Below are 18150 nucleotides of genomic sequence, written 5' to 3'. Positions count from 1 at the left end.
TTTTTAACTACATTACTTGCTATAAAGTTAAAATATAGTGTGTTTCTCACAGTTAACATTATTTTTGTTCTCTGTCCAAGTTGGATAATGGAGATGAGCAAGCAGCCCAGATCAGACGTGAACTAGATGGACGGCTACAATTGGCAGAACAAATGGCAAGGGTAAGTGGTTGCTTTCATATACCAAAACCATATCTTCATATGAGATTGAGCGGGACGATACATAGTGTGTGTTTCCAGTTTCTGATTCTGAAATTAAGCAGAAGATCATTTGAAAACAGTCTGGCAGATGCATTTCTTTCTGCTCTGGAGTTTCTGTGTCAACAGAGGTAGGGAGAAAGCAAAACTTGTTTTTGGAAAGTCATGTGCTGTGTGATCCTGCATTTCCTTCATCAGCAAGTCGAGCGGTGAAACAAAGGATATATTATTTGCACTTTTGGGATTATGTATTTTGGATTGAAATAAGTCATCTTTTATATACACAGGTGCATTATGCTGTGCTTAGGGTATAACCATAATGTTTATGTCTTACGACCGGTTATATGTGATATACTTTTTAAGTATATATAATATAGTTTACATTTATAGATTAAGTCTAAGTTCATAATGGTTATATGAGTATTGCAACTAACAAACTATGAGTGAGTCAAATTAGTGATGATTGGGTAAATTATAAATTCTTTTTGTAAATTTTACAAAGCCAAGCTGATTTTTCTCTCCTATAGCTTGCATTTTGTTTCAATGGACAAGATTATGCCCTTCTGTATTAAATATCCCAGGTGGGATTGGTATTGTCCCTGGCCATATCTTATTAAATTTTGGTGAAGGACTCCTTTGTCCCAGAAAGGCAATCTCAAGTCTCTTCAGTCTTCTGTGAAGCCTGAGCTTATAATCAAAGTTGTCCAATAATCCTATGTTTGCTCTGTTGCCTTCTTGCCTTTAGCTCCAAAAGTTACAAAATATTAGAAGCATGTACGTTATACTCTGTGTGTGCAGAAAAAATTATATTAATATGATATTAATTGTAAAGCAGTTAAGATTTGCTTGTTTCTTTAAAAGGAAAAAAATATCATTTAGGTGTATGAAGTTCATAAATAACAACTTGGAGGTATAATTTTCCTAAAAAGCAAAATGCTGTCCATAAAAGTTTCAAATTCCTTTTAAAGCGAGTGAAAATTATGAGCACTATTTAAACGGTGTAAATCTTGTTCTTTCTGTCTCTAATGTGCATACACTGCACAGCTGTAGATTTTTTAAAGAAAAAATTATTTATCCATTTTTTACCCAAACCATTACTTGAAAATTCTCATGGTTGCCACAGTGTCAACTGCACAGTTTTGCACAGAATAAGGAACTCATGTCCTACATGGTACATCCAAGTCACAAATCAGAGTTTTCATACATCTCTTTTAAACTACTTGAAATGCAGATTTTTTTATGGTGGACTTTGAGAGCTAGGCCTAATTCTAGCAGCTGTGAGAATTATTAAGGTCATTTAAGCCTAAGCAATCAAATGCTGCAAAACATGAACTTTATTCTCAGAGCTCAAAACCAAGGTAAAAAGCTTTTTGATACTAGGTTATGTATTCTAGCATCTTTGTGGGTAAAGAAAAGGGTTTTCAGTGATTATCTGCCTGTATGAGAATTATTAAACTGCAGTCTCAAAAGATCAGCGCAGCTAGAGAGAAATCTCTGCGTACAGCTTTTTTTGTTGTTGTTGAGGTCTCATTCATGATTCCTATAATACATTACTTGCTGATTTTACAAGTTCTTAATTATATATGAGAAGTTTATTTTAGCAGAAAAGATAATTTAGCCTATTTAATGGAGGCAAGAACCTTAGAAATATGTTCATCTATGACAGAATGAAATCAATGGGGAATTTGTGCATCTATTTGCCCATCTGTTTCTTCATATGACTAAATTTAAAGTAGTTGAAATCAAAGTATGTATGACCTAATGGGGCTTTCTGCCTATTGTAACTGGTACTATGCTTATCTAAGATAAACTTTTATGTGATCCTATGAAGAGACTACCCAGTGTCTTTTCTCCTTGAGAAACACATCCTGAAAATCCATTTTAGCACTGTCAGAATCCAGACCTAAAGGCTAGTGTGTACATCAGCCTGATCAGTGTCTCACATCTGTCCCCAGGGTCTTTGTTTCAGGATATATTCGAGTATGTTGCAGTCAGAGTTCCCAAAATTCCAGTGCTGTGCTGGGGGATGTGTTCTTCTTCAGACGATTCGGGCCTTTCAAATCAACGTAATTACATTCCTGTGCATATGCACTAAAAAATAGTGGAAAGGCCTCACTATTCTTATTGTGTGTCAAAATTATTTTAAATATTATGTGCTATAGCAATTTGTTACAAATTCACCGTTTTAAAAAAGCAAATAAAAGGTGAGGGGGGTGGGAGGGGTGAAATTTGTAGACCTCAGAGTCTTTATGGAGGATCCTCACCCTTGTTTTGTGAAGGAGAGAAGTGGCTACAAACATTCAGGTGTTACAGAAATAAAGACCTCCATATATTCTGATAGTGCTGTCTTAAATCATGGAAGATTATAGTCATAAAAAATATACAGCAAAAGGCATTGTAAAAAGTTTCCTCAGTTTTTACATTGGAGTGGAAAAAGCATCTTAACAAGAGGAAAGATCTTTTAACAACATAATAACAGTCTGTCTTCTGTGTTGGCATATAATTATTTGAATGATCCTCACAGGATAAGGTACAGTTCAAAAAACACTCTGAAGTGGGGTTTTTTTGGCTACAGCACCCTGAACCTTACCCTGTGTTTTTAGTTTCTAACTATAAGTAACTTTTTTTTCTTTTTCAATCTGTAATATACTGGCTCTGTAATGCTGTAATGAGCCAGACCACTGGGCTTGCTGCATGTGTTTTGGGTCACAGTCAGCTTGCTTGGTCTTTGTTATTGAAACAAAATCAACTGTAAAGGTTTTAATGTAAAACATTTTATGATACTGCTTATAACAGCTAACGATAAAAATTGTCTGGTTTAGAAGCAAGGTGCCTACCTTTGCAGACAATACGTGGGGAGTAGTGTTTGTTTCTCACTTATATGTAAAACATATATTTTAGAATGATGTACGTTTTTGTTTAATCTTGAGTGATGTATTCTCCCAAACTGCCCTATGTTCAATATCAGGAGAAACTGTGCAGAAAATTGGCTCTGTATGTGTTCATATATGCCTTATATATGTTTATATGTTCCCTCTTTGTTATAAACACAATATTTAAACACTAATATCTAACTCCTACAGAAGAAAAAAAGTTATTTTTAAGTTCTCTCTAACACTTATGTTTAAAATAATCCCGTGTGTAATAATTCAGCATTACTTTCAAAATGAATGACCTATTATTAAAAATAGAAATAAGCAATGATAGGAATTTCATGTCATGGTTGTAGTTTAACAGCTTTATGTTAGAAGCATGAATGTGATTGACTTATTTTTGGTAGCATGGGGAATGGATGAAGTAACAAAATTATTAGTGGACCGTTCATTTTGTCAATTTATAAAATATTTGAAGGTAACATTAAAGGTATATTGTGAATTGATACACTTAAAACGTGTATTAGAAATATCTAATGTGTACATATTCAACCTGGCTTTATGGCTAAATGATTCTGGGGGGCAAGCGGTTCCGTTTTTACAAATGCCCCTTACTTTATTTTTTTAATATGTTCAAAAAGATATTTTGTCTAACATATTTGAGGATTATGATGGAATTCTCAATTCAAACTACATTTCTTCTTGTCAAAATTAACTGTATTTATGAGACTGGATTAGCCTTCTCATTACTGTTTTGAAGATATAAACATAGATAGACACTGGAATTAAGACTTATTTTTATTAAATATCTCTTAACTGACAGCAAATAAGTAAATTAACATGATGTATAATGTGGGATGATTTTTTTTTTTCCTCCCTAACTTTTAAAATATATCTTCCAAGGAAAGAAAATTCCCAAAATTCGTAACAAGAGAAATGGAGAACATGTACATAGAAGAGTTGCGGTCTTCAGTGAATTTACTGATGGCAAATTTGGAAAGTCTTCCAGTGTCTAAAGGTGGGCCGGAATTTAAACTGCAGAAGTTAAAGCGATCACAGAATTCTGCATTCTTGGACATAGGAGATGAAAATGAGGTTCAGCTGTCGAAGTCTGATGTGGTCCTCTCCTTCACATTAGAGGTAATCACATATTTCACAGAAAACTTGTTGACAGTTTAAATTACTAGAATTTCTGTGTCTTGCTACTTTTTTGTTATTATTCCTTCCTTGGTAATTTTAAAATTTTATATTAAAGAGGTAAATTATTCTCTGTCTCTTTGATAATTAGGAGTTAGAATACAGCTATATGATTCATTTTCCTCTTGCGGCAGTAGTTGCATTTGGGCCCACACAGCAGTGTGGGCAGTTGAATCTCCCACACAAATTTAACTTTAAATGGATTCCAGTACATTAAATACCTAAGTATACTTTTGAACGTAATAATAAAACACTGTTGTTATCAGGAACTCATTCATAGAATTTTACAAACCAGTTGTCTTTTCTCACTGAAAGCATTTAGAGCATAAACAAAAATTTTTTTTTTTACTGGTGATCATAGCAGATTTTTATAAATTTCTGCATTTTCCTTGAGAAACTAGCTCATGTTTACTGAGATTATGCAGGAAGTCTGGTCTATAGGAATGCAGTCCTAATCCGTATAGAGCTCAACTGACTTCAAGAAGAAAACACAAATACAGTTAGTTACTTAAACATATCTGATGACAGCATCATAGCTCAGGTCCAATTCCACAAATGTGTATATCAGGAAATGCTGATCTCTCTTTCAATAATAATAGAATCAAAACATTTCCAGTGTGCGCATTGTGTGTTTGTTGGTGAGAAGGTGCCACACTTGTGCTATGCACTTGAAGTGGCTCTACTTTGTTTAAGACCATGGAGAATGTTACAGAATAAATATTTCAATTGTTAAATGGTTTAAAACAAACAAAAATTGTTTATCTTTTAAACAATGTTTTTTCTTAAGTGAAATGAGCATCTGCTTTTTTCATGTAATGTTGAAAATTCAGATCAATTTTTCTTTCCCATGTCATCAATATACACATAGAATTACAAAAACGTCAAAAATGGACAGATGAAAAAGTTTAAATCCTTTGTATAACAGAGAAATTACTTATCCCACTGTATGCAATTTTAATATTACTAGCTAGTAACATAAAAGCCCAACATCAGCTTTCAAAGAGTAGTAAGATCCATCATTCTATACGCCAAAAAGTATTAGTTCATCGAGTGTGTAAAACTGGAGTGCAGGCCTTAACACTGAAGTATATGAAATGATGAAGTAGTTTTGTAACTCCTGTGCTGAATCCTGTGCGTCTCCGTCATGTGTGCTGTGTCTGCTCAAGTGGAATACCAAGCCTGGAATGGTCCATAAATAGCAATAACAAAGAGTAGTTCTGAAGCACCCATAAAGTACCTGAAAAAGTTTGTAGATAAGGTTTTCTATCTTCAAGAAAATTTGCTTGGTGAGGGATGTAAGAAGAAGAAAAGCTTTCTCTTGCCTCTAGAGAGCAATATTAAGTATGTACTAAAAACGATGTGATATTTGGGGGAAAAGCACAGCAAAAGATTTGAAACAATCATGAAATGAAAAATGACAGGAGATATAATTTCCGGTAAATTTGGAATAGTTTTGCTTTGTTTACAGCCCTTCCCCTCTCACACCAGAAATGTAGACTATTAGGTCTGGTGAACTTAGCTTTTCCACCCCCCCCCCATCACTGACAAAGAAAACACACAGATGTTCTGCAAGGTTAGTAATCTACAGTTCATCCTGTGCAAGGCAATGAATTAAAGTGTTACTCTACATGTAGCCGTTTTTAGTAGGGCAAATTTTCATTTTAAACATGGTGTTAACCACATAAGTTGAGTTTCTTGCTCGACAAGTGTGTGCATATCTTACTCTTGGGAAGCTAAATCTCAGAGGATGTAAGGGCAAAAGGAAACACCTGAACTGATATTTGTTTTTGGAAAATGCGAGGTCATATGTGCACAATTTCACACTTCTTGAATAACACATAAACATATCCATGTCATGTCTTTTGTGGTGTGACCTAACTAAATTGTAGGGTAACCAGCAAAATCCCCGCTGGGGGCTGCTGCACAGGCACATGAACAAACAGGAAATCTAGAACATGTCTAAACATTAGGATAGAGTATAAGAACTCGATGAAAATTTCTTGGCGGGGGGGGAAGTGGCTGGGGCTCATGCTGCCACTGCATGTTGTTATTAAGACAGAACAGTAAAAGACGTTATTAACATTTATAATGTTCTGGTGGGAATGGACCTTGCTGGCTAAGATAAGAGACACCCCTGCGTATCACTGCAAGCAACAGTGACTGTTTTTGCAAGCTGGATGTTTCCTCAAATAGCCTGTTTGCAGAAATTTGTAAAATAAATAAGTAAAATATCAAAGTAGTAGGAGAAGACTTAATCACTTATGTTCTTCAGCTGTTGGACAGTTTCAGAATAGACAAGCAATATCTAGGAAGCTGTTTATCAGCTAATGAGCTAGTAAATCAGCTTGTGGCAGTTTCCTTCCTAATGAAATGCAACTTTTTTCCATTGCTGGAATCCAGAATTGCTACCAAAGGCAAATGTACTGCACAATTACATTGCAAACTCAAGGAAAAGAAGTATCAAAATAAAAATGAATAAACATGAAGTCTGCATTCAACAAGGACATACGTTTGGCATGTGGAAAGACCGTATAGGGCATATTAGCTAGAAGGACCTCTAGTGCAGTCTCTCAGTGGTCGTTGATCACTTTGATAACTACTTGAATTCCTGGACTACAAAAGATGGAAAAGAGAGATGATGACGTCATTCTCCCTGAATTGCTGTTATTATTTATAAACTGTAATAGGCAGTGTTGATAATTTATGAGTAATGTAAAAATGTTCTAAATGATCAATGACTGTCATCTCACTGTAATATTACCAAACCAGCAATTTTACAAGACGTCTAACTATTACTAAGGTTCTGGGAGTTTTAAAGTACAAAGCATTTTACAGCTAGGGGTGAAGTCTGGCTTAACATACTTGAATAGAAACAAATTGGCAAATATGCAAACAGTTTAATAGCAAAATATTTTAGCAGTTGCTTGCTGACCTAAGAAACCAATTGCCTCTAATGAGACCAAAAGTAGTCATTACTTTTGTCACCTTTAAAACAATCAAACACATACTGGTTTTCATGTATAGTTCAGTTGAGGACAGCGTCTCTGCTGATTAAATGGACTACATTTTTCCCAGTTTCTTCTCATAGGCCCAAATGGGGCTGGAAAGGAAAGCAGCTTTTCCAAAGCAAGCAGAGAAACCTGACTTTCTTCTCAAATCTTCTCTGAATTAGAAACATCTGAAGTGTAAAAATTCCAATAATTTCACACTGTGACAAACTGTAAGGTTTATAAAAGGCGGAGGGCATTTGAAATAGGGCTGCATTTGGCTCTTCTGAGCTGTAACTGAGTAGTTTAGAGGAGCTGAAAAACTATGGGATCTGCCAAGCTCAGAATTTCCCTGGTGAGGAAATTTCTCAGGGTGCAGCTGGTAGTGGTGGCTTTTTCCCTTTCTCTCCCCGCCCCGTCCCCATATGCACGCTGAACCTGACTGCAAGTACTGAGCTGGGAGAGGGAAACGAGGTAAGTAGCGGGGGAAAAAAATTACAGCAGCTGATAGCGATGCTCTGATCTGCCTCATGCTCAGCACACCACTAAATCACTGCTGAGATTCAAGGGTTGCAACCTCCAGTGTCACAGCACCACGATTAACCTTTCAAGATGTGATACTTACTTGTCTTGTTTAGAGTCTGACTCAGTAACCTATTTGTTCTATAAATAATTATTTAAATGACTGCTTAAAAGATACATTTCCTCATGTATTAAGATTTAGAATTATATTTAGACATTAGTCTCAAATTCAACTACTAGCATTTAAATTATGATTGGGGTGAGGTTTTGGTCCTTGTCCAAGTAGAAACAGAGCAAAAATTTCAACTCCTACTATATGTTGTTGAAAGTGGAAAAAGAAGGCAAAATTAAAACACTTCTCTGTCTGTGAAGATTTGAATGAGTGGCGTTTGGGGATTTTTTTTCTTTTTTTTTTTTTTTTTTTTACCTGTGTGGAGCTTAGTACTGCAATAGCTGTATTAAGTAATGTTTTCTGAAGGATAAACTATTTGCTTTCTTTTCCTCAGATTGTTATAATGGAGGTACAAGGTTTAAAGTCAGTCGCTCCCAATCGAATTGTCTACTGCACCATGGAAGTGGAAGGGGGTGAGAAGCTTCAGACAGACCAAGCAGAAGCTTCCAGGCCACAGTAAGCCACTCTGCTGTTGCTGCATCCAGCATCTCTTTCCTTCATATCATGAGAGAGCCTAACTGACTATCTTTACAGTTTTTGCAATTAAGTTAGCGCTAGGTTATATGAAGTTTTTTCCTGGGTAGTTATCTTAAATTCTTTTTGAAAAATGAAAATACAAGTAATAGTTATTTATGGTGAAGTAAGTACAAAGTGTGAATGCTTTCCAAGTGAATGCCATTGAATGTATGTGTGAGGAAAAGAGCTAGAGACTGCATTCTCTGAAATACAAACCTCTCTATAGATGTTAGCCCGAGGTGATTTTATGTATTCTAGGTTAATGTGCAGGTGGCCTTGTGGAGTGTAACTTGTACAATGGGTGGAAAATCAATACTCAGTAATCAATCTTGACAAAGCTTACTCACCTGCTGAGCCTATTTCATTTTGAATTATAGGATCCACTTCTTTCAATTAATTTTTGAGGGAGGCAGTCAGCAAACTGACTTGGAGGGGGATAACATCATGCCATCTGTAGTTGAACCAGTCAGAGTGGCAGAGAGGAAGAAAATTAAGTGTGTTTTTTGGTTGATTTGTTTGACCTACACATTGACTTCAGACACTTTTCTCTCTGTTAAAACGTCATTTGGAATCTTTTGTAGATAACTTTCCAGACAGCATGTTGGGGTTTTACTGGCACCATAGTGTGCCTTCTGAAAGACAATTTAAAAATTGCAGTTGTTACAGTATCTGAGAAAACATCTTCAGCGGAGTTGGGATGGTGGTTTCTATTCCATTCAGACCACAAATACAGACTTCTGTTAGGCAAAATTATAAGCACAGAGTTTTATCTGCCTCTTCTGGGGTTGGGAGGAGGAGGAGATCTAATTTGGTGGCCTTTCTCCTAGTTGCAGCAAATTTCCTTTACTGGAGCAGCCTACTCCAATAACATATTGAAACAGCTTTGCAGAACTCTATGTGGGACAAGATGTAAAATTCACTTGTCGCAGTCCCTGGCTGTGTTCCTTCGCCAGGGCACAGGAATGCTCAATCTTATCATTTGCATGTCGTACGTGAGGAACTTCTAAAAGCAACAGTAGCGCAAAAGACACGCAGATACACACATTGAAGCAGGGTCATAAGTGGGTATGCAACATCCCCTGATCATTTGTGGACCTGTTGGGGCATTCTCTGGTGGCTCAGGGTCCCACGAGAGTCGCAAGGCTTTCTCATGGAGGGCACATCTCCAAGCTGTGCTTTGTCTTCAAACTCAGAGTTGCTCTCGTACTGTTCCCTGCAACGAGTGCCTCCAACCTTTGCCTACTGTCACAGTCAAGGTTCCTGTTTCTTCTGATGGTGTGTCTCTCTTTTTCCTCACCCTTGAACTTGTTAGCTTCTGTTTTAAATGCCCAATTAACTTCTGATGTCATTGGTTTGGGTCTTCAAATCTCCCTAAATCACCTACAATACACAAATTCTTGAATCTTGGGCACAGTTATTCTCCTTCCAGAAAACAGTCTGTAGATGTTAAGGATTTTGTTTCTCTCTAGCTATTTCCAGATATGGTGAACAAAACATGGTAGGGATGCTTCACGGTCAGTTCATGGTTTGCTTATTACATACTGAGGGCTGCAGGTTAAGGTAAAGGTTGTAAAACCAATCAGAAGGTATACATTGTGTATAGATACATCCAGTAAAAGTTAATAACAGATTAGTTGATTTTCCTACCTGTTAAAGTATAAACTTTGTGAAAAGGAAGTTCCAGAATAGACGGAGTCAATATGAGAACAACTGGAGTGTTTCTAGGAAAAGGGGTAATGTTGAGACCTGCTCTGAGCTTGTTAACCAATTTAGTGGATTTCAGGCTCAATAGGTATGAGTTGATTGAATATGGGAGAAAGACAGGTTATGGGCTATTCCATGTAACTGATGTTGTATGAACCAAATTCATATGGATTTGCATGGAAAAAAATTATGCATCTTTAGGAAGTGGATGATTGAGAGATGCCCTGAACTGTACTCTGGAAGGACAGGAATGGGAGTTACTGGTGCTGTTGACCTGCTGTCCTACAAAACAGTGTACGTTGAAGGGGCACAGCTGATAGAGCTCTAAAATCTGTCTAGTTCTTGTGCTCTTCTGAGTTATACTGTTTTCCATTTCTGGCAAGAGTAATAATGAGACACTGGCATACACTATGATTATGAGCATATAGAGAAATGTAGTTTGTGAGCGTATATGGAGATGTAGTTTGAGGCAACGGAGGAGGATATTAAATTAGACAAGCATGAAATTAGCAAATTATGGGCAAACAGTAAAGAAGATGGAGGAAGCTGCCTATGGAATGGGAGATCCTTTATTCCACAGTTTATTTTTTCTGTTAAAGCCAAATCAGGTTTTCTTGACAGTAGCAACATTGCTTTTTTTTGGTTGGTGGCAGAGGGAACTAAGAGGACTTGGCAGAGTTTAATTAGAAAATTACACTGGTGGAAGAGAGCCTACAAAATACTGTTACAGGCAGGGAGGAGTCCCAAATTTCAGAAGACTTAAGGTGTCCTCTTTTTTTCTCTCTCCTATCCCAGCCTGTGTCCAGTCCTTCTAAGATCTTTCTTACTTTTATGACCAACGCATCCCTTGCCCCACGCAGTCATCTGCCTCCTCTTGCCCCCCTGCTTCTTCCAGCACTCATCACTGTTCTCTGATAGGGACCTGCCAGGGTGATGGGGAGGGTCAGTCACTGGGTGAAGGGTTGGATGTTCTTCTGCAAAGAGGAGGTATGGGAAGAGGTGGAAACAGAAGTGACTTTCTGCTCCTGTTGATGTTAGTAATGGTACTGCTACTGGGAAGAGAGATGCCTCCTTTCCCCCTCGGTCCTTTGGCAGCAATGGGCAAAGTCATGTAAGTAGAGGCCAGTGACCAGCTGGGCAAGCACAGCCAGTCCATCTCTTTTCTGATACAGAAAAAACAAGCTGTCGGCTGCCCCAGGCTACTGCCTACTTTGCCTGCTGCTGGAGCTGGCTCCTTACTGGGATAATTTTCAGTACTGTCATTCTGATATGAAGGAAAATAATCAGTGAGGCTGGAGGAGAAAACACAAAACTCATTGCAAAAGAAAAAAAGGAATCGAGAACTGCAGTTCAGCTCAACTCTTCAAATCACTGGCAGTAACGTATTTGCATTGACAAATCCCAGATAAATGAGAACATAACTTCAGATTTTATGTAGGACGTGCAGGTAGAAAAGGGTAGCAAAGCTCTCATACTAAGCATAGAATGAGACAGTGATGAAAAGTGAATTATTACCACCAGCCTGCTGTGGGAGGCTGCTGGCAAGAGCTCCAAATCATGTGCTTGTCATACACATTTTCTGTAGTTGGTTTATCCTTTTGAACTGGTAGCTACATTTGTGGAAAGAAGCAGTATAAAGAATTATTTATGCCTATTTTTTTCATCTGCGAAACATCAGTGTATGCAGTGCAGTGCTGCTACTCAGTCAGAAGTTTCAAAAGCTTTGACAGTGAAAAGGAGAAAACGAGACACTTGGACGAATGCTTCAAAATGGAGTGCAAGCCAGTGTGACCTTAGAGTGGAGATTAATGGAAGCATGAGTCAAGTGGAGACTTAATTCAGGATTTATCCACTATTCCAAAATGCTGAATATTTTCTCAGTTATTTTTATGAATATACATTTAAGTATTCCTCTGAATCCCTGAATGCTACCGTAAGAGTAATAAGGAAATTAGAAACAATGTTCTTTCTTAAAGGGGAGAGACCTAATTAGAGTCCCAGAGAGGAGAGCACAGTTTTTATCAGTAAGAAATATTTTCTGGTTTCTTAATGCTTTTAACCTCTGTCTGCTTTCTCTCTCTTTGAGTAATAATTTTGTGAGTTTATATTGAAGTGCTTCATTTTCTTCTTTAATAAGCTAAAGAAAGCACTGTTTATATGTGTGTTACTAAGTGGCTAACGGTCATTCTAAAATGCAAATGCTATAGAACAATATAGTTTGACTGAGCTTAAGTCTTGGACAATTTTACAAACAGATCAGTCATACAGCTTCACATGCAAACTCTATAAAATTTTTATTATTGCCTGTGAAATATTTCTTCATTCCTTCCAACTGTTTCCTGCCTTTTAGCCCTGCTGAAAATCCCTCCAACATAGCCTGTGACCTTTTCAGCCAGAGATCAGTAAGCAGAGCCTTCAGAGGACCCCTTCAGTTGTATGAAGCTTTGCATAACTTTGTTGCTGTGACGCCACAGGGGGTCATGTTGCAAAATCCAGTGCTAATTTCATTTTTCAAATGTTACTGATGTGGCTTAGTTTTTAGTCTTGTGGAGTCTGGTGTCCACATGTTTTCTTATCATTGATTTTTATTTGTTCTGAATATTAAATAATGTGGTTTCTTGAAAATGTCATCTTTTGAGTATGTATAATCATACCTAAAGATAAAAGATGGGAATATGCTTTTTATCATAACAGGCGACATTTTGTTGTCACATATTTATGCAATAGAAAAAGATCGTATCTTGCATGATGAGAAAATTTTAATGGAGCCAGGATATTCTTCATGTAGACAAGACAAATAAGATGATCATATTTTGCTGCCGGTGATTGCATAACCTTATAAAAAGGGCTATTATATATTAGAAGTATGTGAAGAATGCGTGATTAAATACCTGACCAGAGGAGGCAGGGAACCTCGGTCAAGACCGCACAAAAAAAGTAAATGCTGCTCATGTTATTTTTATGCAATATTCTACCATGGTTAATTCCATGAAGTATTTGAAGTATGAGGACTTGTGCATACATAAATAAAGATTACTTAGCAAAAATTTTATAGAACAGTTTTAAAAAAAAAAAAAAAAAGCTTAATTTCCAAAATTTAGAACTTCCTGAAACAACATGGTCACTCATGAAAAAAATAATACTTTTTTAATAGAATTTTTTGAGGATATGGCCTAAGATGACATTTCTGAAGGGAAAACGGATAGACAACATTTATAATCTGTGACAATCACATTCCAAGCATCAGCTAGTTTTATTTCTTCATCATAGTCCCTACAACTTTCTAATTTTTATTTTTAATTGAGGGAAACAAAGAGATGATCATACCTACAACTGTCACCTAACTTGTGGTTGCACGACACAGATGTACAGTATGTAAGGAAACAGAAAGCACACCTACTCTTTTTTCTTTCCCACCTGCTACGGCTCTGAGTCTGATACATCTGCATAAATGAGATTAATTTGGTTAGTAATACTTTAATTATACTGTTAGTTTTCAGTAATCATTCCTTATATTGTTTACATGTGTCGGAATCCATGTTATTGCTCTTGCACAGGCAAAAAAGTAAAATGAAAATGTTGTCCCTGCCCTCATATTGCTTCGAGTCTTAAGTATAAAACTAGAGACTAAACATAGGGAGAAACGAGGGACAGAAACACAAGTGTTTACTGATCAGATAGGCACTAATCAAACTAGTCTGTTGCTGGCAAGCCGACCAACTCTCCTTAGGGTGTGGGGGTTTTTTCCATTGTTTGTCTGGGTGCTTTTTTGTTGAAATGAGTATATTTGCACATGGGATTTTTACAGAGGGATAATGAGATTGCAATTTCATAGTGCCTGATCTAACGTACTTAACTTGTTGTTCATATACTTCCTATTTTATCTTCTGAGGATAAATTCTCTTTAGGATTTAGCTTCTTGAACGGAGTCTTTTGCTTGATGGACTTCACCTGTTCTTTTGACTGTTACTTCTGGAAGTTTTTTACTTACAGATAAGTGCAGTGACATCCAGCGTTGATCTTGCAGAGGATAACAAAGTAGAATTGTTCAGCCTGCTTTTGGCATCCAGACTTATTTTCTTTAAAATATAAATACATTTTATGCAACATTTACAAGAGTGAGGTTGTATGTTAGAGAACCTCTGTGTATTATTCATAAGATCTTTTCAAAGGCTAAAGCCTGAGAGACATAATTATGTTGATGTGGATAATGTTGAAAACTTGGTGAAGGTGAGCGTGATCCTTTAATAAGTATTTTGGAATTTTAGGGAAGCCAGTGGGGTAAGGATCATGACAGGAAACAAAGTGCATCGGCTTTCAGAAACTAGATTTGATCGAGTTGTATAATGATTATTATCATTTGCTCGAAGATTCATCTTTGTGTCTTTAAAGGATAAATTCCATCATGGCTTTCATCTTGTTGTATGTCAGTAGTCTTTCTTTTTTGGATTGTCATGATTGGAGCAATTCACAAAGTAGGGTGGAAGAAACTACCTTTCAAAAAATTGGGTGCTATGAGTAAATACCATATATGTCGGTCTAGTATCCAGCTGTGAAGAGGAAAAAAGAAATTGCCAGTAGGAAATTATCTGATGTTTTCTTGGTTCTCCAAAGGAAAAGATGGAGAAGAAAAAAATACACATTTATCCTAGCCTGTGTTCTGGATTAATGATTGAAGAGTTTCACAAAAGGAATATGGATTCAGCTAAAAATTTACATGACAATTTTATCCAGTTATTCTTGATGCCTGATCAATTGCTTGCTTCTTTGAAGAAAGGAAATAATACCTAATCAGCTCAAATATAGAGAGTAATATGATATCCACAAGAAAAAGATATGGGATTTCTAAAATAAGTAAGTTTCTATGCTATGTTCTGTCATTGATTACTATTTTATATTGTCTAAGAGATTTTTCACCTCTCATTGCAGAGAAATATGAATTACATACAGGCTCTTAATGTTAAAAGAAATTTGAAACTCGACTGGATAATAACCTAAGCAACCTGATTTTAACTGGCCTTGCTCTGCGCAGGGTTTGAACTAGATGACCTCCAGAGGTTCCTTCCAGCCTAAATTTTACGGTGATTCTATGATTAACTCCTAAATTATTCTCTCATAAGTCTATCTACCTAAGGGACTTGTGAAAACCACCACTGTTAGAAGGGAATATTCACTTGTCAGATCAAGACAACTGTGGCATGGAAGAAATTGAGATGAGAGGAGGAAGGAGATAATTAAAGTTGGTTGTAATCTCTGCTCTATTTGGATAGTTAGCAATGAACATAATCCTTCTGCCACCAGGGCGTATCTTTTTTTAATTTTCTTCACCTTAATCTTTTTGATTGTTCTGGCTAAATCCTGGTTGTTCTCCTTGCTCCTGTGTGCTCAGCATGCTAATAATTGACTGAAAGCAACCAGGATTTCTGCCCTGGTGTGATGTTTGCACTTCTGAAGACTGCGGCTGTGGTGCACCACCTTCTGCTGTAGTGCTTAGACCCCACGCAGAAAGCCGGTGGGATGAGGGCTTTATGATTAACAGGTTCTCTGTTCAGAGTCGGGATATGAACCCTGCTCATCTAGTGTCACTGCTGGAAAGAATAGCTGTTTTGGGGTGACTGTCTTCTTTTAAAATGTATAATGACATTACATGTCTCTTGCAAGACTGATACCAGTTTTATTTCATAGTGCGTTTTGGAAACCTCGGGGCTTGAAGATGCATGTCCCACTGTTATCCCTTTCACTATAACAGTCAGGGCTTGGAGAAAGACTGTTTACACGCTGCTTAATGTACATGATATATCTGTTTCCATTCTCATTCCCACCTGATCCACAGCAAATGTGACTAACATTTAGCAGACAGACATAAGTGTTCTCTAGCATTGCGCTAAAGCATCTATAGATATGTGACCCAGCTTCAAACTGGAAGGCATTTGGCTATGAATAGTGTGGTGTTGAGCCAAAGCCAATTAAATCCTGCTTAGAAGAAAAATGTTTTGGACCAGGCTGAGTCTCTTACTAATACAGCTACCTGGTCTCTGGCTGGGTCAAAGTGAAGGCAAAGGCAGCCTGTAAAGTATCATGAAGAGGGATGGTGGTCTGTCAAAAAAAAGATGGTGTTGGGAAGGATTATCTCAAATTTTACCTCCAGTCTCCTTCTGGAGTGCTCTGGTAGAGTGGATTTGAAATTTGTCATTCAAAGTGGTCTGCACCTGCCTCATCTGTGGAAAATCTCGTTATTGTTTGTGGGCAATAGTTGACGTGAAAACAATTCCTTTTGATTTCCCTTAAATTTTTATATGATCAAAATGTCTTATTTTACATTTTCAAAATATACCGTTCTTGTATCTTGGTTTGAAGAGACCTTTCAAAAATTTTCTTATATTTGTTGTAAGCAATATAATATAGGTACATTCAAAATAATTGCTAAACATTTGCCTAGATATAGTGTTTGAATTGGAACAAATTTTATGGTTTTATTTAGTTTTGGTTTGTTGTTTTGGGTGAAGAGAAAGGTGGAGGGGAAGGGTTTAAAAGCAAGAAGTTTTTGCCTTTGAGTCCTGTTCAGGCTAAGAATACTTTGTACATCTCAAATGCTCATGACACTCAGAAAACTGTTTTTCACCCCACCATGGGCAGACTCTTCTTTGCTGTCACTGTGTTAGTATGTGCATTGATCCTCAGAGCTGTCAAGAGGTCCAGTACTTTTAGAATACAGAATAGTCCACTGAACAGATGAAGAAAAAAAATTTCTAGATCTTGAAATTTCTTAATAACTGCGTAGCACGTAAGGTATGAGTCTACAGGTTAATGTGCCTACTTGAAAGCAATACCAGCAGATTGAGAGTAGGTGGACAGCAGAAACAAAGGCAGAATAATCTGGACAACTGATAAGAACGGAAAGAGTCAGAAAGAGGAGTAAAAGGGGTTTCAGAATAAAAGAGAAGTGGTGTGATGCCAGATGGAATACTGAAATTTTCTGATTTGATTCCTGGGTCTTTCCTGATAGACTGTGCAGGCTCAGATAGGTCAGTCTATTTTGTGATTTGTTTTCCCACATCTTGAGACTGAGACGACAACATCTATCTGCTTCATCAAAGTACTGTCAGTTTATCAACATTTGTACAGCATTTTGAAGGTTTAAAGTGTCACACAAATACTAAATAACATGAAATAAATAGGATTTGCAACTTTTAACAGTGTTACGATGGATTCATAATTATCTTTTTCAAGGCAAAAGTGAAGTAAATATGCATATAGAAATTTCGAGAGCATAAATGACCATGTCTTGCCTTTGTGTCCAGCCCCTAGCTGGGTTTGAAACTCGGTGGGAAACAGGAGTTAATGCCTCTCATGAATTCTTCACACAATATGTAGCAATGGTTCCCAGCACCTGACAGTGTGTCAGTCTTGTTACATACCCTTGAAAATCTTCACCCTGACTTGTCTTGGTTGCCTGTATTGAAAATGAGATGGGAAAGCCGGACTAAGTAATAATTTATTTGTACTGTTTTATGTTTGTGATGACAATCCTTGTCATAATAGCAGTCTGTAGTGTTAGAGTGCACTTTTCTCATTTTCAGTGTAGAAAGCCTAAATGAGTGTTTTTACTTAGTTGCTTATTATGCTTTGAACGCCTCTTCTGGTTTTCCTTTCTGGTTTGTATTAGACACTTTTTTATTTTAAAGAAAAACTATTCACCATTTTGTCCTTTTTTTACATGTGATTTTTTCAGATATTAATAATGTTTTATGTTTAAAAAGAATTAGATGATTGTGTCTAGCTCATTATTAGCTCTGTGAATAAATGGTTAGTAATTTTGAGCTCTGTTAGTTCCTTTATTTAAAACAGTTATTATTTTTACCAAAAGCAAACCCTGAAAAAAACACCATATGATCAGATTATTCTTTTCTTCCTTTCATATTAGTCTAGTTGTGTAAAGGGGCTTTACAATATAGCATATCCATCAAAACACTGTATCCTTG

At 36.8% G+C, this 18150-nt stretch overlaps 2 protein-coding genes across 15 annotated transcripts in view; one reads left to right on the top strand and one right to left on the bottom strand.

Annotated features, from left to right (window-relative positions):
- The window catches only part of WNT16 (Wnt family member 16), an 873674-nt gene that overhangs the window by 209281 nt on the left and 646243 nt on the right, over window positions 1-18150 (bottom strand). The gene's annotated exons all lie outside the window — the stretch shown is intronic.
- CADPS2 (calcium dependent secretion activator 2) overlaps window positions 1-18150 on the top strand; it is a 327121-nt gene that overhangs the window by 137096 nt on the left and 171875 nt on the right. For all 14 annotated transcript variants that reach the window (XM_050892956.1, XM_050892948.1, XM_050892951.1 and 11 more), the window contains 3 exons: window positions 81-161; window positions 3974-4210; window positions 8283-8404. In XM_050892956.1, the coding sequence (XP_050748913.1) occupies window positions 81-161; window positions 3974-4210; window positions 8283-8404 (440 nt within the window). The remainder of the gene's footprint in view (window positions 1-80; window positions 162-3973; window positions 4211-8282; window positions 8405-18150) is intronic.

This window comes from Gymnogyps californianus, chromosome 1 (genome assembly GCF_018139145.2).
Source record: "Gymnogyps californianus isolate 813 chromosome 1, ASM1813914v2, whole genome shotgun sequence".
NCBI lineage: Eukaryota > Metazoa > Chordata > Aves > Accipitriformes > Cathartidae > Gymnogyps > Gymnogyps californianus.
The sequence above is the reverse complement of the archived record's forward strand: the minus strand, read 5'-3'. Positions and strand labels throughout refer to the sequence as shown.